The sequence below is a fragment of the Gopherus evgoodei genome, chromosome 1 (assembly GCF_007399415.2).
Source record: "Gopherus evgoodei ecotype Sinaloan lineage chromosome 1, rGopEvg1_v1.p, whole genome shotgun sequence".
In the NCBI taxonomy this organism is placed as follows: domain Eukaryota; kingdom Metazoa; phylum Chordata; order Testudines; family Testudinidae; genus Gopherus; species Gopherus evgoodei.
This window is the reverse complement of record NC_044322.1, coordinates 140,187,366-140,213,080: the sequence shown is the minus strand read 5'-3', so window position 1 is coordinate 140,213,080 and position 25,715 is coordinate 140,187,366. Positions and strand designations below refer to the sequence as shown.

The 25,715-nt window shown below is 42.8% G+C and overlaps 2 protein-coding genes across 5 annotated transcripts in view; one reads left to right on the top strand and one right to left on the bottom strand.

Moving 5' to 3' along the window:
- Positions 1 to 11,158, top strand: part of RS1 (retinoschisin 1) — a 40,575-nt gene extending 29,417 nt beyond the window's left edge. Inside the window, exons 4-6 of the mRNA XM_030552051.1 lie at positions 7,072 to 7,213; positions 7,806 to 8,001; positions 10,259 to 11,158. Of these exons, the coding sequence (XP_030407911.1) occupies positions 7,072 to 7,213; positions 7,806 to 8,001; positions 10,259 to 10,411 (491 nt within the window). The 3' untranslated portion in view covers positions 10,412 to 11,158. The remainder of the gene's footprint in view (positions 1 to 7,071; positions 7,214 to 7,805; positions 8,002 to 10,258) is intronic.
- A 7,009-nt stretch (positions 11,159 to 18,167) lies between these two features.
- Positions 18,168 to 25,715, bottom strand: part of CDKL5 (cyclin dependent kinase like 5) — a 206,665-nt gene continuing 199,117 nt past the window's right edge. For all 4 annotated transcript variants that reach the window (XM_030574189.1, XM_030574182.1, XM_030574193.1 and 1 more), the window contains one exon: positions 18,168 to 25,492. In XM_030574189.1, coding sequence (XP_030430049.1) covers positions 25,106 to 25,492 — 387 coding nt within the window. In that variant the 3' untranslated portion in view covers positions 18,168 to 25,105. The remainder of the gene's footprint in view (positions 25,493 to 25,715) is intronic.

Genomic DNA, 25,715 nt, shown 5'->3' with positions numbered 1-25,715 from the left:
ATAGATGCAGCCCCACTAGACTCGTGCTCTGGGAGTCCACCAAAAGTATCCCACAGTCCCACAGGTGACTTTCTTTGTGCTCCAGACAGGCAAGTTTGTGGGACAGTCAAGTTTTCCCACACTGCACCAAAGGCTAAGGGCTACAGTGGCTGCATTTTGGGAGAATGCTTGGAAGTCTGGGATATGGGTGGTTGGACTAGGACCCACTGTGTGGTCGCAGGAGCAGCAGGTTGAGATTCAGAGTTCAATAATTCCTAACCTTGGCTTACAAACGAGTGTAGATGCTCAAGTCCTAGGTTAACAAACCTAGGGTCTATGAGTTCAAGTTCTACTAAGCCTGAGCTTGCATTGCAGTATAAGACATCCCCTAAGAGGTTTGGTGAGCAAGACCTAGTGATCCAGAGCAGACTGAGTCAGTCAGGAGAAGAAAGTTGCCAGAGTGAGAGGGGTGTTGGTTCCTGAGAGAAGGCTGAAGGCAGGAGAGCAGCAAGAGAGGTTTTCTGGCTGGCATCCCTAAGCCAGAGAGCTGGCTCTAAGCTAGAGAGCTGGAGCCAAGGGCTAGGCAGGGAAGTCACAGAGGGGCTTACCCGCTGACCTCTCCAGGGCCAGACAGCTGGGCCCAGAGTAGCCACCAGAGGGCCGGGGGAGTGTGGGAATGCTCTCTGGGTAAAGGTTATCTCCCAGCAGAGATGCTGTGGAGGATTGCACTCTCACTGGGATGGCTGTCCTGGCAGGGGGACAGAGGTGTGGCAGAAGACACTGGGTATGGTGAGAATGAAGCTAAATTGTCAAAATTACATGCAGTGGGGTGATATGGACTATGTTTTGCTACAGACTGTTTGCACTATGTTTAGTTAATACATTACATTGATGGACTAGAAGATAAATTTGTATCAGTTACTGGGGACTCAAAAGGGAAACTGAGGTGAGGGGCCACTGGCAGCACTTCCCTGAGGCTAGGAGTAGGTGCCCAGGAAGAAGCCATATGGTTACAACCCCTAATTTGAGTTGAAAACTCAGCATAGTTCATATCCCCTTTTTTCTGAACTCCCTGAAATCATCTTCTATACACGTCAAGGGTTTCTTTAAACTTCCGCAATAATCCCTAGAGACTCCTCTGTCCATATGGTGAAAATGTCTAAAGCTCTTGTCCCTGGTAGTAGTGGAACCAGATAGCATACCATGGCCTCCTGCCCTACTCCCTGTTCAACTCACACCCCATTTCAAAAGTATCTGAGGGGACTGAGCTATTGGCCAGCTAAGCCCAGGGTTATGAGTTAAATCCTTGAGGGGACCATTTAGGGATCTGGGGCAAAAATCTGGCGGGGATTGGTCCTGCTTTGAACAGGGGGTTGGACTAGATGACCCCCTGAGGTCCCTTTCAACCCTGATATTCTATGATCTTCTAGAAACACATCCATGTCACCCCTACCCCCTAAAGTAATTCAGAGTCTGTGCCACCCACCAGGCCAGGTATATGGGGTCTGGCTTCACTTATCAGATTAGGGTTTCACTGGCATAGCCTTCATCTTCAGCAGATGTTGATACTTTCCCTCTCCTCACTCCTCTTATGTTGGCACTGGTGCTTCTTCTATTCTTCCTGGTGCTGCAACTGTTGCTGCTGGTCCCTCTCCAGTTGTATCCTCTCTCGGTCCACCTGTGGACCTGTCCAAATTCCCAGTTGTGGTGAGGCAAGCGTCTTCCCAGCTTCCCTCCAGGGAGTTGGCTCCAAGATCTCCAAGGCCTGCTGGCCAGATGTTCCCTGAAAATCTGGACCATCATTCCTCTTCTGAGCTTGAGAATCCAGCAAGTCGACTAGCTGTGTCTTTGTCTGCACCTCAGTGATGAGCTGCCTTTCTCTGCAGAGCTCAAGCAGCTGACCTTTCTTCAGCTGTTCATAACTCATTTTCACCTCTCTCTCTTTTTTGCTATTCTTTCCCTGGGAAGACTATAAAACTTTACTCTGTGCTTTCCCCTTCTGTGCTACTTGCTTTCACTGCAGTTGGCACTAATGGCAATTTACACTGCCATAGAGCTCACACATGCTGCCACCATATATATATCATAGCTCAAGGCAACTGCATACATATTCCTCCTTAGTGCTCCCTGAGGGCACCCACTCCAGGCTCCCAGCTCCTCAGCCATCATCTCTGTTCAGTAGAGACCCACATCTCTGTCTCCTGAGCAGGGTTTTTCCAGGCTGCACAGCTCCCTGCCTACACTGTAATATCCCCAGCAAGCCAGACTGACTACATAGGCCAGCGTCTGCACTTGGCTTTCTTGCCAAAGGCTATAAATAGTGTAATTGTCAGCAGTTACACATTACCACAGCTCTTCCCATGTACACACATTCATTCTTATGGTGAAATCAGTACAGAGAAAACATACTGAAAACAATTAAAGAACTTACACATCTGCTAAAAAGCTTACCAGAGATCACCCCAGCTCCAGCCTTAGGCTCTGGTACCTGTCAGTCCTTCAGAACCCACAACTGGGTTTCCCCCAAGTTCATAACTGTCTCAGATTCGGAACCAGAACACCCATGAATAGTTCAGCCTTTTCTTTATACAGTTTGGGCCTTTAATCTTGGCTTACTGATGTGACTTCTCACTCAGGACACCCAGAACTGCGAGCCACTGTTACCACTCTGCCTTAGCAGGAGTGAGCTTCGCTGATAAACTATGTGTCAATCCCACGACACACCCGCCTGTTTCCTTTGCCAGCAAACTCCTCAGGATTCAGCCAGTCCACACCTTGCCTGGCAGGTAATAATCAGTGAATTGTAGTTCCCCAGAGCTGTCTCCCAGCAGCGACCAGTCCCTCTCGCTGGACACACACAGAAGTTATTAAGTTTGCTGCCTCCAAAGGGACAGCGTATGCACCAACCTGTTAGGTTAGCTGAGGCCTCACCCGCTACTACTAATACACAGCATCGAGATGGATTTTATAATAAAACAAATGAAGAACGGAGACTTAAGTGATACTAAGCATGAATGAAAGAGGTATGGTTACAAATAAAACAACACCTTTTCTAGTGACAAACTTCATTTAAGCACGTTACAATCTCTGCCTAAGCAGTTTTCTTATGTTTTAAGCAGTTTTATGTCAACTTACCAGCGTATCTTGCCTTTCAGGGCAAGAGGTTGCAGCTTTCATAAGCTCAAAGGATCCTATGCCCTATCATCCCCTTAGTGATGGGTCCCTAAAATGTCTCTTTGCCTGCCCCCACCATATTACCCAAAGTCTGTTGTCCCTGGTTCAAGAGCCAGGAAGTTTTCCTGGACGCAGATTCTTCCCTATTCCTCTAGCTTGATGGCTTTGTTCATCTTACATGGAAATGTCTTTCTATTGGCCTCTGCCTGTAACCAAGCAAGTCAGACGGGTACATACACATTCCTTTGTCTAGAGCAGGCTGGGGTCATGCACTGCCTGCCAAATACATTTTAAGAACGTATTTCCAGCACACGTCTATAATTTTTTATATACAGTCTGGACATACACCCTGCAATGATTTTTTCCTTTGAGAGATTCATTGTGACACTAACTTGTTGGGGGCAATGAGTATGTCAGGCCTGATGTCAGTAACAGTATAGGGGAGCCTTCTGCCAGTTGGCACTGAGGCGTTCCGGGGTGTGTGTGTGTCACACATGTAACAAGTAATTCATAGACAATTACCTTCTCCTCAGGGCATAGTTTCAGCAGGCTGGGGGTTGTTTGCATAACTAGAGGCTTGGAATTTCATTCACCTCTTCCCAGATATTCCCCAGGAAATCCACTTCACACGTATTGTCCCAACAGTCCGGGCTTGTCTGTCACATTTTCAATATATTCTTTGAGTCCCCACAGCTTCACAACCTCCCACCCCAACAATCAACCCCAGCCCATGACAATACATAAAACTATGCCTTTAATACAGTGGACTGCAAAGATCCTTTACCTCAATTCACTAAGAGTTCCCAAAGGGCAGGCAAGTCTGTCACAACATGCTTAACAACATAGTTTTGGAATTTAAAGCAGTTCATGTTTGCAGTTATTATTCACAAGCTTTTCTAGGCTGGTATTTCCTTGCCGGGAGGAAGGAGGGGTGGCAGCTACTTGTTTTTAATAGAAAAATATGTTAATGAGATATTTACCTACCAAAATATGTTAATGAGATACTGAGTTTATATGTACACTGCTCTACAGTGACTGTAGGAAAAGTCCTATAAGGACTAGAGGCCAATTCTGCTCTGGAAGGCCTTACACAGTTAGACACAGCTTTGTTGTTAAGGGGTTATACTGTGCTTTCAAATGCCATTCAGAAAGGAAGCTTTCCTGTCCACCATCTCAGCTTTACACAAGAAAGCAGATTTGTTTAAACAGGTCGGTGAAATTTGCATTCGTAGCTACCATAGGAGACAAATTAGCTGGTGTAATATGAATGTCTGGGGGGATAAAATATGGAAATTAAGTGCCTAGGTTATAGGAATTTGCTGTCAATTCCTATTGGAAGCTTGTTAGCATCTTCCTTTGTTTTCTCTGGACACATAACTAGACCTCTCCAAAAACGTGCTTCATGGAAACTGAGGCACTTTGCAGAGCCCAGCAGATTGGAATCGCAAAAGGGAAGGTCCATGTTCCTCCAGCAATAAACTGTGACACACTTTTGAAAATAAAGTTTTAATAATAAATGTGCATTGCTGCTCTTAGTGGCTCTGGCAGCCAGTTGGATTCTTTTTGCATCATCCCGAGATCATTCCTATATTATATTTAAACAACATGTCCAGCTGTTACGTATTACATTACTTGTATCATTGTTAACCCCATATGGAAGCAGGCTGAAAAGCGGTTCACATTCTCATGCACTGGGATCGCACACGGCCCTACCATTAGCTCAGATGGTGTCACATGGGATGTTTACAAAACGGCCACACCGAGCAGAAGACTCAGAAACATCAACGATGAGTAAAAGCTTAGTGGCGCTCTCCCATTGACACTAGCTGAGGATCTGGCCTTTTCGTTTTAAAAACGTGTCCGTCATGCCTCAGTTTTCCAGATTTATCATGGCAGTACCAAATACTGTCTAGACCATCCCTGAGAGACATTTATCTAACCTACTCTAAAAAAGCTCCAGAGATGGAGATTCCACAACCTCGCTAGGCAATTTATTCCAATGATTAAACACCCTGACAGTTAGGAACCTTTTCCTAATGTCCAACCTAAACCTCCCTTGCTGCAGTTTAAGCCCATTGCTTCTTGTTCTATCCTTGGGGGCTAAGATGAACAAGTTTTCTCCCTCCTTCTGATGACACCCTTTTAGATACCTGAAAATTACTATCATGTCCCCTCTCAATCTTCTCTTTTCCAAACTAAACAAACCCAATTCTTTCAGCCTTCCTTCCGAGGTAATGTTCTCTAGACCTTTAATCATTCTTGTTGCTCTTCTCTGGACCCTCTCCAATTCCTCCACATCTTTCTTGAAATGTGGTGCCCAGAACTGGACACAATACTCCAGTTGAGGCCTAACCAGCGCAGAGCAGAGCAGAAGAATGACTTCTCGTGTCTTGCTCACAACACACCTGTTAATGCATCCCAGAATCATGTTTGCTTTTTTTGCAACAGCATCACACTGTTGACTCATATTTAAATTGTGGTCCACTATAATCCCTAGATCCCTTTCTGCCGTACTCCTTCCTAGACAGTCTTTTCCCAGTATGTATGTGTGAAACTGATTGTTCCTTCCTAAGTGGAGCACTTTGCATTTGTCTTTGTTAAACTTCATCCTGTTTACCTCAGACCATTTCTCCAATTTGTCCAGATAATTTTGAATTACAACCCTGTCCTCCAAAGCAGTTGCAATCCCTCCCAGTTTGGTATCATTTACAAATCTAATAAGCGTACTTTCTATGCCAATATCTGTGTCATTGATGAAGATATTGAACAGACCCCAGTCCCAGAACAGACCCCTGCAGAACCCCACTCGTTATACCTGGTGTAATCCATTCCTGGAGGATAGTGCTGCTGCCCATGGTAAATGGGCTGATCCAATGCCTTGTGGTGTGAGCTCTGCTGGCACCTGGGGGAGCCAGGCTTGAGTTCTAATTGCAGCCCTTTGCTCCCAGAGGGTCAGATTGGGACCTCCTAGCACCTACTTACACAAATAGTCCCATTGCCCTCAACATGGCAGGGGGACTGAGGCAGCCCAAGCAGGTCAGCTCGCACCTGGCCTCACTAAAGCCCTTCCGCTAGCTGGGAGTAGCCCTTACTGGTCCCAAAGAGACTTTAATTTTAGCCAGAAGGATGATATCCTGCAGTGGAGAAATGAAGGCACCCTCTGGGGGATCCTCAGGGCAGCTGTAGAGAAGCAGCAAGAGGGGCAAAGGGGAAAGGATTTTTATACATAGCTCAAAACTGGAGGCCTTGCAAACAGCCCACAAGCTCAGAGGAAGAATCTCCTGAAAGCTCAGCCCCACGAATACACCTTAGGTGTGGCTCACAAATCCTGCAGCAGCAAGTCTCAGAGCCTGGGTCAACTGACTCAGGCTCATGCTACGAGGCTAAAAATAGCAGCTTAGGTGTTCTGGCCTGGGCTGGAGCAAGGGCTGTGAAACCCAGTGGGGAGAAGGAGCTCAGAGCCCGGGCTCCAGCCTGAGCAAGAAGCCCCATAGCGCAAGCCCTGGGAGCCCCAGTCAGTTGAGCCCAGGCTCTGAGTCTTGCTGCGGCAGGTCTTCTTTTGCAGTGTAAACATACCTTTCCCCCAAAGGGGACGTGATGCGCAATGTCTGTACAAAGCTAAGAAAGAGCTGTTAAAATAAATCCGTGCATCAGAGAGTTGAAATAAAGAGAAGGAACCTCCCCTCCCCCCATGAGTTCTGAAGTGCGTCTTTTATGGTTCCTGAGACTCCTCAGTGGCGGAGTGAAATGAAGCCTGTAGCGCCACAGGTGTCCATGCCACACATTGCTGTTTATGATCTGTCCTAACAGTGTGAAAACACAGCTTGAATCCACATGCCACAAACATGCTGAGCAAACAAAACCAGTCAATAAAAGCAGTCGCCTTTCCTTGGATTAACCTGCTTGTTTCTCTTGCAGAGTGTCCCTATCATAAACCCCTTGGGTTTGAGTCAGGAGCGCTTCCTTCCGACCAGATAAGCTGCTCCAATTCCGAGCAGTACACCGGCTGGTATACTTCATGGACTGCAAACAAGGCCCGACTTAATGGCCAGGGTTTTGGGTAAGCCTAAAATCCCTGTAAGTGCATTACAATGATGAGTGTTGTGTAGCGATTCAACCGAGCCGGATGCAGAGTTGTAGGAGTCTTGATACTGACGTAACAAAGCAAAAAAAAAGGGGGGAAATGAAGTAAAGTGGGAGGAACAAACTGTGCCTTAAATATTCAGTGGCATTTCCAGCCGCTTACACCAGGGCTGAATCTGGTTCAGAGAATGTTGTATCCCCAAGTCTATTCCTAGTTAATTTTCCAGTAAAAAGCTGGAGTCTTAGGGCCAGACTATGTACCACTGAAGTCACTGGAGTTCTGCCATGGATCAAAATATTTGGGCTAAGATTTTCAAACATGACCAGTGATTGGGCTTCTCAGTTTCTGGCTGCCTAATCTGAGACCCCTTATTTTCAGAAAGGGCTGAGCACCTGCCCACTTTCAGTTGGGCATTTAAACGTGGAAGTACCACAGATCACTAGTCACTTTTAAAAATTCTTGTCCTTGACCCTTAACAGATCAGTTCCTTTACATTCCTTCCTTTCCTGGCTGATTCCCCCGGGACTAACACCTGCACTGCTTTCTTTGATTTGTCTGTTTCTGACAGGTGTGCATGGCTCTCCAAATTTCAAGACAATGGGCAGTGGCTGCAGATTGACATGAAAGAGGTCAAAGTTATCTCAGGGATACTCACACAGGGGCGCTGTGATGCGGATGAGTGGATGACAAAATACAGCGTGCAGTACAGGACTGATGAGAATCTGAACTGGATTTACTACAAGGACCAAACAGGAAACAACCGGGTCAGTGGGAGGAGCATTTTGGTGAAAATGGTTTTAAGCTAAATGCAGATTTTGGCTCACAATGGGTGATATCCTATGCAGAACATCAGCACAAAGCCTTTGTGCCATTAAATCAAATTAAGTTATAAGAGAGAATATGAGCCAGATTTCCTTGCACCTGCTCTGCTCAAAGCAGGAAGTAAGAATGTCAGCTAGTAGCTTGCATTCCCTGATCCCAGTGACTGGTTTGTAACACCACATACCTCAGCAATACTTAAAGAAGCTGCCAGGAAGCTCTGGTGTGACATATCTTAATGAACCCCCAACCAGTGGAGGATTTAGCGTAGCAGAGCTTTGCTTTACCACATCCGTATATGTCCTTTCCCAACCCATCTACCAGCCTACCACAGGGGTGGGCAGATAGTGCAGGACCCAGATCTGTCACATCTATGCCAGCAGGGAGTTCTCCTCCTACAGTGCAATTCTCTGCTGGCTTTATGCAGCTATTTCCTTTGCACTGCTATAGAGAATCCAGCCTGAGAAATCCAACTCATCTATTGCTGGGTAAGGAAAGACTGGGATTATGCTGACTCTTGTCATGAGCTCTACAAATTTGACCCCTAACCAATTTCTGTTGAGCAAAGCCCTAGCTATAAATATGCAAACTGACTCAATATAAATAAAGAAGCATAAGAAAACACAGAGGAACGCCCAAAACAGAGTAAAGAGAAGGGAAATATAAAGGCATGTATCCCTCAAGGGCAGGAACCCCTTGCAGCAGATCTTACTTTAATTACAACAAAAGGAAACCACACAGTGATCCCTTACTACTGGATTGAGAGACACTACCAGTTCCCTGGGTATTCCCTGTTTTAAGTGCAGAGATTAGTTTGCAAACTGGTAGAATCTTTGGCACTGTAAGGAACTTTTCAAGCACAGACACAGTCTCTTTTCGAAATCCGAAATCCAACGTTATGCTCTTCGGGAGGACGTATATCATTTAGTAATACTTGGTCAACATTAGATAAGGGCAATACCATTAGATAAAGCTGGTGGATTGCAAGTGACTGCACTTCAGCAAATAACACCTGAGAGTTTTTGTCAGAGTGACTCCCATAATATAACCATAGTCAGACAGAACAGCAGCTAGGGATCGAAAGGAGTCTGAATGGGTCTTGTGTGAACCAGGTGTACACAGGATGAGCTATCTGTAGGGAGTGAAGATCAGGATTTTCACAGAAGCCTGAGGTTGTGCTTTCCCCATTAACATCTTGGGATTTGTGATGAAAACTAGTGCTATCTGGTACAATTATAGAAGGCCAAACAGTTTTCTTTTAACGGCAGGACGAGATTCCAAAATTAAGTACAGCAGGACAGGGAAGCTGGCACAATCTTCAAAAGCTGTTGTGCCGCTGTGTTAACCCTGATGCCAGTTGGACCCCCGAGCACCACAGAAGCTAACCTCATTCCCTATTCAGCTTGCTGCTAGCAGCAGAGTGTGTAGAGTGCTGCGCAGATCAGCGCTCATTCAAAACACTGCCTTTGAGAGAAATGTGGAGCTCAGACCTGTCATTGTTTAAATACACAGTCAGTGACACCACTCATCGGAGCTGGCACTTTGACAAAGCCAGGCCAAATTACAAAGGGGAACCTGCCCAGCGCGCTGCAGTAGCCGGGCAACAAAGCCCAGACTGTGACCTACACCCCCAGTCTGATGAGGAGATGTCTCACATTCTTCCAAAATACAGAAGTGGCTTGACTCTCATTGACACTATGTCAACATTACTGTGCCAGAGGGATGGCAAAGAACCCTAGTACAAATGAGAGTTGGGTCCTTTGAATTAAAAATGACAAATCTTGTTGCAATTCTCCCCTGCCCTTCTTGGGTCACTTTTCTTTTAAAACAGTGTGGGGTTTTTGTGGGGGGGACAGGAACAACTAGATCTGAATCTCCCTGGACTTACACTCGTTTTACGCTGTTGTAACTCCAGTCCTGATGCTTTAAGCTGACTTGGTGCTAGAGTAACTTTAAGCCAGTAGGCAGAATTGCACCATTCACTGTCCAAATGGAAGAAGTTTGTTGCAAATGACCAGTACTGTCATCAGCACTGCCTGGTGCAGACTTCACATCACATCATTTAGCAATTCACATTCTTGGCTTGCAAACTAGTGTGCTTGAAAATGGATTGTCACATGATCTGGGGAAGAGGGAGATCTAGCCTTTAACCCACTCTGCTCTCTGCTAAACTGCCTTTTTGTCTCTCTTGGTGTTGTGTAGGTTTTCTATGGAAACTCAGACAGATCATCCATTGTCCAGAATCTCCTGCGCCCTCCGATTGTTTCCCGCTACATCCGATTAATACCTCTAGGTTGGCATGTGCGCATTGCCATCAGGATGGAGCTGCTGGAGTGCATGAATAAATGTGCTTAAAGTCCAATCATGCGTGGCTTTCAGAGGGGTGCGAGGAAAGTCCCTAGCAAAATGTAGAAAGACAATAAACACGACAAGGGTAGCAAAGATGCGCTCGATTCTACCATAACAACTTGCAGCCTGTACGATGGGGCTGTCCAAGGATGGAAGTCAGAGCAGAATCTGGCCCCAGTTAGTTTTCTTGAAACTGATCTCTGGAGCTGAGCTGTGTGGAAATCCCTGGTTTTGTGTCTTGAAATTGTCACAATGAAAACAGGTTTGGGGCAATTTCATCTGCTCTCAGCAAAATGTTGAACCTGCTGCTCTTGTTCCAGAGGCCAGAAGAAAACATTTAACACAAAATCTCCCACTCAAGACCACTGTTTTTTCACAAGGGCTGCAGTGTGTCCTCACTTTCCACTGATGCCAATGGGACTTGCATATGGGAACTAAAGTCCAGCAAAGGCTTAATTAGATTTTTAAAGAACCTTTGCATATGATTTCACACAGCTCCAGTTTCTGATTATATTATAGTTTAGTTGCTAATCTCCTCTTGTGTAACATTAAAAGAAATTCTACTCTATGTTTACTAAAAATGTGTTACAGATTTAACGTGTATTTAGGAAGAGTTTAGAGGCTTGCTTAAAATTATATTTGGTGAATTGTAAATGTGACTTGAACATCTAGGCGTTTATGAGTAAATAATGAAACCAAACTCTTCATTATATATGTGTATTGCTCCCACAAATATACAATGTAAATGCTCATCCTGTAAATTAAAGGGCTTTCTGGATTTGAAATGGATTTTAACAGCACATAAAATAATAAAGCCAAAGCTATTATAGAAGTTCATTGATTTTTGAGGGAGAAACATTAGTAAAATAAGCAAAACTGGCTATACCATTTTCATCAGGCTGGGGATCTGCTGTTTCTCAGCCTAGATGGATGGCTTCTTCCCTTGATGCTTATTCTTAACTTATTGTACAGGACTTGCTAGAGTAGATCAGCCTATAATTCCTTCAGGTCCAGGATCCTGTCTCTACCAATGGACAACCAGTGCTGCTGTACATGGTGGGGGTGAGCGGCACAGGGAGAAGGAATTCTTTCCAGATTCCTGTCATGATCAGATTATATGGGACTTAAACCCACCAGCACATCACTCAAAATGTTGTTTGAGACAACACATAAAGCAAATGCTTTTCATATAAAATCTTTGAGTGAACAGCACTATCTACATGCAAAGTACTTAGAGTACTTTGACAGACATTCAACAAATCCCACACTATACCTGTGATGTTGGTAAGTAGTTTTAGACTTGTTATACGCAGACTTGCTTGTGCTCACACAGCAAGCAAGGGTAGCACTGGCAGCTGGACTTAGGCCTATACACTCCATGAAGTTGCACAAGGTCTTGTTCCACATGCAGGCATCAGACCAAGCAACCAATTCCACCTCCGCAGCCTGTTGGATTCTGGTGCTACTGGGTTGTGCAGATATTAACTATAGGTGGTGATCTTTGTTTCTAGTGGAATGCACTGGTGTGTGGTTGGACAAACACGGAACTTTGTAACGCACTCATCAGTGTGTTACACTGGTACCTGGCTTCCCAGTCCCTCAGGGGGAGTCACCAGAGGCCAGTGCATGTTTTAGGTCAGCCAGAAGGAGTCGTACATGTGGTTGTTGGGGAGGCAGAGAATGTGGAGAAAGTGGGATGGGACCCATAATATCAATATGCTTTATACAGGGCCAAGTAAACCTATGGCTGAACTAGAGCTCTACTGCACTAAACACATTCCCCTTTTCGAGATGAATTTTACCTACCATAGGAGGGGAGGGATAGGTCAGTGGTTTGAGCATTGGCCTACTAAACCTAGGGTTGTGAGCTCAATCTTTGAGGGGGCCACTTAGAGATTGGGGGCAAAATCAGTACTTGGTCCTGCTAGTGAAGGCAGGGGGCTGGACTCAATGACCTTTCAAGGTCCCTCCTAGTTCTAGGAGATAGGCATATCTCCAATTTTTTTATACCATCACCACGCCCACTTCTATCAGGTCACTCATAGTTCTCTGTAGTTCTTATGAACTGAAAGAACTCTCTTATCAGCCAGCATCACCTGCTCCCCATCATTTCCTCCTGCAGATCAGTAACAAGTGTGTTTAGTAAGCGGCAACTCAATGAGTAACCTCTCACCACTGTGGGGTGCAACCATTCACTCCAGTTGTTTCCAATTTATTTTAATACAACCTTGCATTACCCATGTCAGGTCAGGACACCCAAACCTTCCAGCTGAAGATAAACCTGTGATAGCAGCTGAGGCCTTGCACCTCAGCATTTCTGAAAGAGTTACCCTGTACCAAAGTGCACCAAAAGGTTCCTATTTCATCACTGCACTTTGACCTCTTATTAAGACTGGTAAAGAAACACAACTGAAATTGTTCATCCATTCTGGAGAAGCCTTTGCAGTATGACACACTGGACAGGCCCCTCAGCAAAGCCTGGGTGTTTGGTTTTTTTGGTTTGTTTAAAAAAAATCCCTCTCTCTATCTTGGTATACTGCTTACTCCCATTGGAACCAATTGCAACGCTCTCTGCCTCCTCTTGCTACGGGCTCAATCCTGCCTCCTTGTATGCAGTCACATATCATGCTGTATGATCTGATGGTATCATACAACTGTTCTGTGGGTTTCCCAAGTAGTTGACTGCAGAAATCAGTCAGCAATGAAGGACCAATATGCAGGAGAGGTTTATGCCCAGAACACTTACATAGATCCACCAGTGAGAATTTCCTTAATGTAGACAGGGGCTTAGATTACTATGGCAATTGTAATCATTACCCAACCAGCTTCATGTCGAAGGTGGGATTATGACAGCTACTTAATGGCTAATAGTTTTTTACATTTTCTATATCAGTCTCAAAGGACTCAAGGGAAATTGAACACAAATGGAGAAGAAAGAGAAAGAACAGCAACAAAGGCCAGGCTGACAACTCACCAGTGATGACAGCTTTACAAGTCTGTATCTATTCAGGATATTAATACTTAACGGGGGGGGGGGGGGGAGTCAGATGTGACAAAAATGTGGAGCACACCTTTTGCTGCAGGTAATTCATCAAGTTTTATTCATTCGGGGTGGCAGAGGGGGTGTGGTTCATGATTCAGTTGAGCCCCCTGACAATAAATCAGAAATGTAAGAAGTATCTGCTCCTCTGGCAGGTTTGCAGACTTCTGCTCTTTTGCAACAATAGGCTAATGGCTGCAGTGCTACAGGTTGGAAAGTCTTGTTGTGTCATCTTTTGGGTTAAAGGAGGTTTCTAAAGTACCACACTAGCTGCAAGGAGATAGTCCTTCCCAAAACTCTCCCTGAAGCCCAAGGGAATTCCACATGCACAACACTTACAGGACTGGTTTCTGGGGCAATGAAATGCCACTGGATACACTGAAAATAAAATAACATGTTGATGGGGTTTCTCTGTTTGAAATAACCATAGCCCACCTATAAAACTGAGTTAGCAGATTACATCCTCATCTTATGATTATGTTGAAGTGTTTTATTCCTCTTACTGTTGTTAGCTACTACTCCCCAATGGTCCTATCCCATGTCCACAGCAAACATGTCCTCCTCAGCATCTGATAACCAGCCCTCAATCTCAGACCTCTCCCTTCCTCTGTTCCTCCTTGCATCTCAGGAAAACTTGGCTCTCTTTTCCCCAGAAAGTGTAATTCCTAGTGACTAATGAGCAAGATGTATATAACCTCATAGCAGGTGAGAAATATATACACTCTGAACTCTGATTGGCTAATAATGGCCTTCAGGCAGAGTACAATGCTTTGTATGCTGTTTGGTTACTGATTAAAAACCTGGAGTTATTATAGAAGTCACACACCTATAGCAAGTGAAGGGAGCACCATAATGTGAAATAAATTCTTGGTTATTGGAAAATAAATGAACCGTGCTCTTAGCAGATTAGATCGTTGTCATCATTAGAGCCTAATAAATAGCACACTGACATTTAATTGATTCTTGCTCTACTATATAATAAAGTGAAAGCTGTGCAGAGGTACTGTCTGGGGAGGGAGTCCCTATGTTAAATCTCTCCTCAAAACACATCTGTGGAGATCACTATTCCCTTCCCTTCATATAAAATGATAAATAAAGTAGAATGAATAAGCATATGCTAAATTTCCCAGCTGCACCTCATCCTTTGCCTGCATGTTTTCTCTTCAGCTTGGACATTTTAAGGGCCTGGGAACAGGCTTGCTTATTTAAATGTAAATAATAGCACCACAATTATTACTAGACGAGGAAACTGTTTTGATCCCACCTCTGCTGCTGACTTGCTACATAACCTTGAGGAAGTCACTTACTCCCTGTGTCGCATCTGTAAAATAGGGAAAATTAAGGCTAATTACAGATTTTGTCATGGATAGTTGTAGTAAAAGTCAGGGACAGGTTATGGGCAATAAAGAAAAATTCATGGAAGCTGTGACCTGTCCGTGACTTTTACTACAAATATCCATAACAAAACGGGAAGCTCTGGGCAGCTGTAGGAGTGGGCTTGGAGTGCTGGGGGCCCTCACCGCCCATGGGGGCTCTGAGTTTCAGGGTCCCCCCTCCACCACAGCTTGGAGCTATGGGGATCCCCCTGCAGCTCCCAGCCACTATGACTTCAGCCCATGAAGGTCTTTGGAAGTCACGGATTCTGTGATTTCCACGATCTCCGTGACAAAATCGTAGCCTTAAGGATAATACCTCACTGGGTGTCGAGAGGTCTAATTAATTAAGTGGTCAGAAAGTACTCTGAGAACTGCACTTTTGTTGCTCCAACTCAACATGAGTGCAAAGCATTAAAGTAAGAGTGTGACTGAATGTGATGAAAGCACAGTAAAATGAACCAAAATACAATTATGAAAATCCAAAGATATTCCTAATACAGCCTTTTATTAGCATATCAGTGTCTTTCTTACTCACTGACACAAGTGCCTCCAAGCACAATCAAACCGAATGGCGGCAGGAAAGATGGGGAGAAAAGGAGTGAGGTAGTGCTGAAAAAGGAATTTGCTCGGAGTGGAAATTCAGCTGGTAAGCATTGGTGACAACTTTAAAAACCCTGTCAATCATAATGACTTTGAAATAGAAGCAATGAGAGCATGACCTTGAAATAGCTTGCAATTTAATTAGATCCGCTTTTAGCCTGGAGGGACTATAAAGTGACAAGCAAGGTCATTGTGTTGAGTGGTCAAACCAGCCCGGATGTTGAGTTGCCAACTGTAAATTAGGCAATAAGCATCTGCCCGAGGCCTTCCTATCGAACTGCTGTACACCACTTTTCTGAGCCAATGACCCTTCCCTCTTAATGGGTACAGGATGGAATTTTCCTTTCTGGCTGTGGGAGAGGATTGAGACCACTTCACTCTCTGTCTTACCTGCTGGCAGGGAGACATCACCTCTTTACCTAGCTCCCGGGAAAGAGGGAGAGCCTGTATTTCCAATCTCTTCAAGGAGAGTTAGCGCCACTCTTTCCAAGTCCTTTATGGTTGCCAGGAGGACACACACAGCTGGGCTAGAGAGAGAAGTCTGTCAGCAGGAGAAAAAGAAATGAACCCAAGCAGTTCACTTATGATAAAAGGTTGTTTCTCGACTCTGTAGGGGATATAGGTAAAGGAAATGAGCAGATAAAACAGCTGAACACAAGAACATTGGGGTCATGGCTGTGAGGTCGATAAATGAGGAACACAGCAAGGAAAGGCTGTAAGAATAAAGCTAAACAAGAGAACTAGAGGAAATAGAAATTTCAAATAGATTTCTGGCCACTGGCAATTATGTGGGAGTTCAGGATGTTGGGCCTCTGGTACTGGATGAAATGAAAGCTACCAAAGCAGTGGTCTGCCTGCTTAAAAAGTGAACCAAGCCTAGTTAAACGAAGACATCAGCCAGTTTGGTGGTTTGTTACCATGGCAGCAGCACTTATCATTTGGGGGTGGTACTGAGGGTAACTCATGCCAGCCCATCGGGATGTGACAACATTGCAGAAACAGCACACTCCATTTCCTGGAGGTCACAGAATGAGGCTGACGACTGAGAGAAAAGGTCTCCATTCCTCCACAGAGCTGCATCTGACCATCCTTGGTGAGAACGACGGCACAGAGTCTTTGGCAAGGGCAGAGGAGGGAGAGGCTAGAGGGCTCAGACAACTCTCCTCAAGGTAGATGGAAACCAAAATTCTTTAAATTTACTGAGCATCAACAGCCTGCTCAGTGCTGGACTAATAAAGAGGATACTAACCCAGCCACAAGTAGCTAACAAGTTACTGTAGACCATGTGGTGACTGAATCTGTGATCTAAGGAATCTTGCAGTGTTCATTGTGCCTTTGTGGAAGAGGCATATTGCAAGGAAGGATTTAAAATCCTAGAGAGGTGATTTGGTATGTATATAAGCAGGCATTTAAGCATTGAGGGCAACATGACTGTGAGGGTCTAGAAAGGGGCACATGAGGAAGATGTGGGAAGATATGAAGGGAAGAGAGATGGGGAAGAAATGAGAGGAGAAATATAGACAGGAAAGCAAGGCCTTTTAGGAAAGGTTAAAACAGCAGGAGGAAGCCAATGAAGCAATACGAAGAGGGGAGTGAAATGGCCAGAGGCATAGAAGTGGATGCGATGGGCAAAACTAAGCACGAAGAGGACAGGCAACAGGTAAGACAATCTGGAAAGAGAAAGACACTCCAGTGATATTCTGGTTTTCATGCTATCAATGTAATGTATCTGTGGCATGGCAGAAGATTAACCTTGGTTAAAAATTGATCTGGAGTATGAAGGCTCATGGGCCAGATGTAATATTTAGGTGCCTAAAGATGCAGATAGGCATCTAGTAGGATTTAAAGCATCTAGGCCCCTAATTCCCATTAATTCCAATGGAAGTTAGACACCTAGGCACGTCTGAAAATCCCATTAAGTACCTATCTGCATCTTTAGACACCTATAAGACCTCAAAAATCTGGCCCCCATACGCCCACCTGGAATGTGATGCAAGGTTCACATCTCAAATGCGCAGAAATTGCAGAGATGATTTTGATGAGGAAGCATGGAGAGTTAATCCACTTAAATGGATGCCATCAGTTTCTAAGGGTCAGGGAATGTGGAGACCCCAACAAGCCATCCAGCCTTTAACACTCTTCCCCCAGCTTAGCAAGCATTCCTGAGCCTGGTGCATTCATGGCAGAGTTCTTCTTCTGTGGCTTCTGAGCAGGTCTCCTTCAAGATGGAGCACCTTTTGGCCTTTTTTTGTAACAAGTGGTGAGCGGGCAACAAATGGAGACAATATGACTGGGGTGGATACGCTTCAAGGGGCAAAGCCCCAGAAATTTTGGCTGCTTGAGGAGGGAGAGGGAAAGATTTTGCTTTCCCTGCTGCAAGATAAGAAACACAAGCTGGGATATTAATGGATAAGACATGATCCAAAAAGAATAGTATGTCAGCACCCATCACAGAAAACTCTGGCATAAAGGTGGAAGGAGTATGTTCAAGCTCTGAACATCTAGGGCAAGAATTTTCAGGGGGACTGGTGCATGCCAAACATCTCAAACTGGGAAGAGGTCAAGATCCAGGAACAAATCTGTCTACTGAGGCACATTTCTAAATTCCGATCCAATGCTGATCATCTGGATTAACACCTCCAGCATGTAGCGACACAATGAAAGGTTAGAGACAAGCTACTATGTCAAAAGAAACTCCATACCTGTGGTGTGAAATGCTTTCTGAGTAATATTAGCCACGAGAACCTCAGTTTTCTAGTGCAAAATCTGCATTTTATTAAAGACATAGTTTGGAAGGCCCAGTCAAAAATACATTGTGCTCAGTAAAAATTAACCATTTCCATGCTGATAATTAAGGTTACCACAGGATATTTTTCTCTTTTATAATATTTACAGCAACAATAGAAATTGTACAGAAGTTAAGAATGGAATACATGCCCCAAAATAATTGATACAGTGTACCGACGACATGATACAAAGAGTTGTATATAAACACTTTACACATGGTTTATTAACTTGTGTGAAGTCTTCTTTACATATCCAACACATTTTAAAATCAGTTTGTATTCAAGGATTAAAAAGGTTAATACAATATCACATCCCTTCCACAACAGAAAGCACGGTAGATTTAAAAGTCTGCATTTTAGAATTTCTAATAGCTGCTAATGGAAGTGGGTAATTCTTAACCAATAAATTTGGAAGTTTGGAAAAATTACCTCCACAATCTCATACTTTTGGCACAGCCCTTTCTGCCAGGTGGTGAAAAATATTATCAAGTTCCCCAAGCCTTGTTCTTTTGCCATCCCTCTTCCTTTGAGACCATATAATTCAGTATTTGACAGTGGAGATCTAAGCAGTCCTGAATGGTTTTCTTCACAAATTAACCAGATTTACAAATGCTTCAGTGGAGTTTCCAATAACATTACACTTTCAGGGAGGATTTCAGTTCATGATCGTTATACAATCTAAATTTATAGGTCAGAAATTACTCCTTTTGATGAGACATATCCTTTTGTATGATGCACCTAAAATAAGAGTACAAAAACACCTTGCTGGGGAGACAGCAAGCTGAGGACACAACCTATACTTTGGACTTAGCCTTTTACTAAACCGTGATATAAATCAGATGACAGAGAGTGTATCTCAAGAGCTTACACAAAGCACTTCAGATTCAATAGATTTGCAGAAATTCACATTCTGTGCTGCAGACCGGCTTTGGCAACTGGAGATTTAATGGAATCAGTTACTGTGAGCTGCCATATCCAGTCCTGTATGTTTATGATGTCCCCCTCTATTTCTGAGGCATTCCTCAGAATGCACATAGACAAACATGTGCAAGCTTTGTCCAGGGCTTTTTTTTTTTTTTTAAACTGTGTTCTAACTCATCATAGAGGTTGATTTTTTTTTTCCTGGATGGAGGGTGGGGGGGAAATGGGACAATGAGATAAGATTTCTTCCTTGGATGAAGTGAAAAATGAAACTGAAGAAAATCCTGAGCAAGTCTAAGGATAGCTGTCTCTGCATAGAGCAGCAAACCAGGGTGGAGTAATAGATAAGGCCTCTATCTCCCTGATAATCTGCGCTAGAGCAATAGCAAAGAACAAGGCAACTTCAATATTTGACAACTACATGGAAATAAATGGAGGGCACAAAGGGAAGACTGAAAAGCAGTGCAAAGATGACATTAAGATTCCATGAGGGTAGCTGAGCTGGCTTAGAGGTTTTTAGAAGCACATTCAGATGAAGGCCAACTTAAGCTCTGCTATTAGGCTCCTAAGAGCACATAATTCTCTTATGTTAAAGTGTAAGATGGAATACTTTATAGATCTTTTCCTGTAAAAATTACAACATTTTATAAGTCAATGGTAAACTGAGGGCCAACGAAGCAAACCCTGACCACATTCTGTAAGAGTGAGGAGATAGATCAACTCCTAGAGAGGACAGGACAGGTCCAGATCTACATTCCTGATCTCTTAGCCTTTAAGCCATCAACTCCACATTCGATCTCTTGGGCTGAGACACCAAAAGTCCTGTGCATCTGGCTATATGTTTTGAACTACATTCTCCAGAAGGGTTGGGATAGTAACACAGTAAATTGTTTTAATGGAGGGAGAGCATCCAAATGGACAACACAGAGATGGCTACCCCTACAACTGCTCTTGTGCATCTTACATTTAGTCATGGTCTCCAAGAGGTCCTCTTGCTCCAACCAATTGCCTGAACACCAAGATACCCTTGATCATGAACAACAGCCACGCAGAACTAAGTGCAGGTAAACTATAATCTAAATCTATCAAACTTGTATCTTATACATTCAGAAGGTGTTAAAGCAGGCCACTCAGCCAAGGGATTTTTCCATCAAGAGATGGTCTCCCCTTACCCCAAGATTGTTCCTGTGATTTGGGGGCTGACTGGTGAGAGAAAAACTTTGCAGTTCTCTCGTAACATCTGACCCAAAAGACGATGCTCCATTACTGGAACCAGCTTTTCCTAGAAACACCAAACTATGTATAAAAGTTTATTCAAATTGCTCCTTAAATATCCCAAAGGCTAGAAGTTAAATGGCTTTTCTCCTCATTCTCTGCAAGCCTCAGTTTATGAAGTGGTCAACATTATGACACAGATAGAAAACGGAAGTTGCACGGGGAAAGGCACCTGTTCCCAGAATAGTATCCTGATTTGAAGGATATTTTAGAAATGGTTAAATATGGCAGTCTACCTTTTTTAACATCTCTTGTGCCATACTCCCTTCACTGCACACACTGGGCCTACATACATCAATTCTACAACAGCAAAGCTGAGTGGTACACAGCGTGGTCCCCTTTTTGGATGTCTGCTGTCTGCCAAGAGACACAGAAGAAATTAAACACATGTTCACAACCAACACAAATTATGCAATACATCATTATGGCTATTCAGAATATTCCTGACTGCGACTCTAATGTTTCTCATAGCTCTACTCACACACACAGTTATAGTTCTTATATTAATTTGATGTATAAAAATTTAAAGCCTGCCTGACTCTCAAATAGCTTTAGGATCATGAACAACTGTAACCAGAATAGGAGCCCAATTGACTTTCTGGCTGGTGGTTACCCTTGAAAGATTGCCAATTTTACTTTAGATAAACAACAATTTCATCTCCAACATTAGCTAAACTACATTGCTCCTATTAGGAAGGAATGCCTAACATGCCTTAAATAATCTGCAGTAAGTGGCAAGTTTTTAAGGATGACCACTGCAGTATAGTAAACTCTCACTTGTAAGGACTTGTGGGGAAAATAAAAATCTAGTCTTTATTTTGTGGCTTTTCAAACTTCCTTAATCAGATGATCTTGCATAGACCCTCAACTGGAATTCTTAATAGTGGCCAAATAATATCAAGCCTCTGCAATAATATCAGTCCCACCTTTAAAGGCATAAGCCACCTTTGCTCCCAGAAACCTCTGTGAAAGAGGAAGGCAACAGGTCTGTAAATTATCTGAGAATGAATCAGTTTGAGGCCTGTCTTTACATTGATCTAAGAGAATGGTAGTTTGTAAACATGCATTAAAATGCAGAGACATTAGAACCTATACATTCAGTTCATAATCCTGGATATGATCTGGCAGCAGAACTCAGAGTTTGAGGTTGGTCCTGAGCTCTGTGGGTTGGGAGAATTTGTAGAGGCAGCAGGTTGACTTCCTGAAGCAGAGAGTGCTACCCACTGTTCTTCTCAGACCGTGACCTCTACTAGAACTCAGAGCAGTGATGGTGCTCCAGAGGGAACAGTGAACCCCTGAAGGTGCTGGTGGAGCAAAGTGTCTAACAATTTCAACCAGCCTTGCACAATTCCCTTTGCTAAGAATATGTACCTCCCCCCCGCCCGGTGAGTACCATATAATTAGTTTTTTCATTATCATTGTCAAAAGGGCAAAAAAATCTGTTTCTAGGTTAGCAAATTTTCATGGCAATTGTGAGAGGCTAGTTTAAGTCCATGTAGAGAGTATACATTTTAATTAAAAAGAGGTTAAAGTGCCTATTTTTCAGTTTACAAGAGCCAAATTCATAGACAAGTTTAGACAGCTCGAGTTATATAAATGACCCTAATTAATTCCTGTGAACTTGTTTCTTTTATGTTCTCATTAGTGACACCATAAGGCAAAACAAATTGGCAAAGAATGGAAATGTAAACCCTAATTTAGCTGCTTTATTCTTAGTAAATCCACTGAATATATAATATAGCAAAGTTAGACCCAGAGACCAATAATCTCCGTGAAAATCAAAGTTCACACTTGACAAATTGCTTGCTCTGTAATAGGTTTTTCTCTACTCAAGAGTTAGCAAATCTCAATCATCCTAACAAGATTCCTTTGGAAGCCTTAGCCAAATTGTATTAGCAATACACTAAATGTTGGGAATTTAGGCAGGGTTAAATATATGGGAAAATTTAAACCAACACTAGTTCACAAAATGAGAATTTCACTCTCTTTCAAACAGAGGGAAGAGAATTACATACATTAAACAAACAGTTAACAGATTAGTTATAATTTTTCAAAGTTTGTAGAAGTTTCTAAAGAGGAAATTGTGGTACAGGATAGAGAGAGATCTCGTCAATTTGGACCACTAAATATTCTGTATGTTTTCTGAATCACACTTGAAGCTGCAATAAGGAGGTTAAAGGACTGACAGCACAATTAGTAATCTCTCTTATTTAGCTTATTGCATGCTGAGGGGAAATCCACTGGAGGCTTCTGTTCTTCCTATAAATCTGCATAATGGCTCAGTGTGATTATGCAAGTGTGATGGCCATAACAGCAAGGTAAGACGACTTTTAGAGGCAAAATGCAAGTGATGTATTATTTAATGAAAAAAGAAGTTCTTATAAGACTAAAGAGCCAGACCTGGACGCTACCAGTCTTGCAGACATTCACACAATACTGCTTAGAGCCCCACTCTTAAACTAGAAATTGCATTATTGTCTACTGAGCTTACCAAGACATAAAAAGCACTGTTTTACACACACTACATGTATATTATATATAATATATAGAGTTTATATATTACATATATCAGATGAAATCTGAAAAAACAACACATGCACATTTCTTTCAGACAGCTGAGAAATCAAGAATTCCTGCTTTATAGTCTGCCAAACTTGTTACTTTTTTTTGTACTGTGCAAACCTGAAATATACTGTACCCTATAGCCAGCTTTTGCAAGTGTTGTTGTCAATTTTGTTTAATGTTCTTAAATGCATTATTTTGGACTTTACCTCCTTTTGCAGTGAAGTCGGAACTTCAAATGTTGCTAAATGGCTCTTTTTACATCTATATCTGTGGCTAAATTACGACCTTCATGCTCATCTTGACTTCTTTTCGGAAAGGACAGAATATCTGTAAGTATAATCGATATATGAAGATAACAGGCAGAAACTGAGCTACACTGCAGATTGATGCGAGAGTTGAACAAATTAGTTTAAATGTAGGAAAGATTGTATTGTTCTGACACGACAGTCTGATGCTCCTCTCACCTACACCAAGTTTATACCAGTGTAACTCATTTGACTTCAGTGGACTTGCTCCTAATTTACACTAGTATGAGAGGGGAAATCAGGCCCTACACTTAAAATCCATTGTTATGAAGGCAATCCTTTTTCTTTTCATAATATTCTACAGGAGATTGAAACCTCACATCTAATATTTTGTAGACACTGGAAACTGAGTGTGAATGGGAATATTCTGATAGTGAGTTACAAGGAGAAATTAAGCTGCCCGGCACCATTCCCACCTCTATCTGAATATCATTATTTTAGTACATCCTGAAACAGGAAGAAAAAAAAGTGCAAGAGCATTTTAAATTTAAATACAAGATTTATCTTTCTAGTTAGTAGACTTTTAAACCAAATGTAAAATACATATATGCATAAAAGCTTATACCATGATTTGCAGTGCCATGCTATGTGTAAGTGTCACAACTTTGACATGTCACTTGCAACTCATGCTATATTTCTTTGGTCTTCACCCTATTATTAAGTGGAAGAGCATCTGCTTTAGCTTGTGGCAAACAGGCACTTTCTCCCTTTAGAGAAAAGATAAGCGATACCACGTTTCTATTCTCTTGATGCAGATGCATAACTCCCATTGATGCTAATGGGAAAGCTAAGTGCACATTTAGGGGAGAATACACCACATTCAGATTATTGTACAGTTCCATAGTCTCTTACATTCAGCCAATACCTCCAATAAAATAGCCAATATAAAGTTTTGAAATGAATATACTTTTGTTTGCTATCAATAGTAATGCCTATAGCACTGTGCTCTCATAGCTGAGCAAGATTCATACTGTTACAGTCACACATATCCACATTCAACTCCCTTTTATTAGAATATAATACTGCACTTTATATCACAAATGTATAAAAATATGGCAGATAGTGTCATAACAATACTTTTCTTTTAAATGAACATATTTTAAAAAAATCAGACAGTTATTTACCATTTATATAGATTTATATATATATATATATATAGAGAGAGAGAGAATAAAATACTCCTGATGCAATATATAAATGTTACTGTTAGTTTTTATAGAAACTACGGTAGCTGTTGTACTGCTTCACAATGTTTCAAACAGCTCAAAATAACTTTACATTGTAACAGAAGAGATATGATTATAACAGTACGATATTAGTTCATCATAAATAAATATTACAAATCCTATCAAATGTGGAAGTTTAAAAACAAATTTAAGGACATACAATTCAACTTTAACCCTTAACAGGGATACTTGTAGCACATAAACCCCACTGTTTTAAACTAGTCAGCAAAATATGTAGTAAGGGCATAAGTCTAGACACTAATTGCTTTCACCCCTCGAAGTGCAAGTAGATACTTAAACTCTCCCGGCTTTCAGACAGAGATGTGCACTGAGCTGGAATGTAAAGGAGAAAAAATGGCAACACATTTCTTCTCCCTGAATTGCACACACTATCAGCCAATGAGATTTCTGATGACTGGTAATTAATAATTCATCTTGTTTTACTGTATGATCCCTGACTATCAGTGTGGTGCCAAATAATATAGCCCCACAGGTACATATTGCACACTTTTATAAAGCTGAAAATACAGTCTTACTATCACCAGCACCATCATCAAACCCTCGACTCAAATTCCCATGTTAATTGGTGTACAACCGGGAGTGCCATTACAAGGCTGTCTCCTTTAAATCATTCAGATTTGGCATTCGGGAGCGGTTTGTTCGGTTATACGTGGGCCCATTCTGTCCACTCTTGGAAGGCAGTTGATCAGAGTAGGAAGTCCCGTCACTAGCACTCCTGTTCACCGGAGACACATGCCAACTCGGTTCTATCTGGCTTGGTATCTGGAGTGTCGGCCTGCCTTTTGACTGGGGCTCCTGACGCACATTGCTGCTGCTGCTGGAAGTTTGACTTATGGGGTGAATTCGCACTTCAGAAAAAGACGTTTTGGCTGGCTGACTTGGTAATGGCTGGAAGCGGGATTCAGAGGGGATAGAATGATTTGAGGAGGAGGGCAGATGTAACAGCTTCCGAAGGGACTTTAAAGGTTGGCTCTGCAAGACAAAGAATGAGGGAAACATTTGGTCTTATGCCCGGCTGTTACACTAGCATGCCAGCCTTTCTGTAGGAAAACTAACTGTCTTGGGCATGTCTTAAACGGAACGAGCTTAACTTTAAAAAATGTCAGGACTTAGTTCCTTTTACTGTTTACTAATTCTGAATATTTAATTCCAATCCACTGACTAAGACCCACTGTGCAGGAATATGGCAATACAT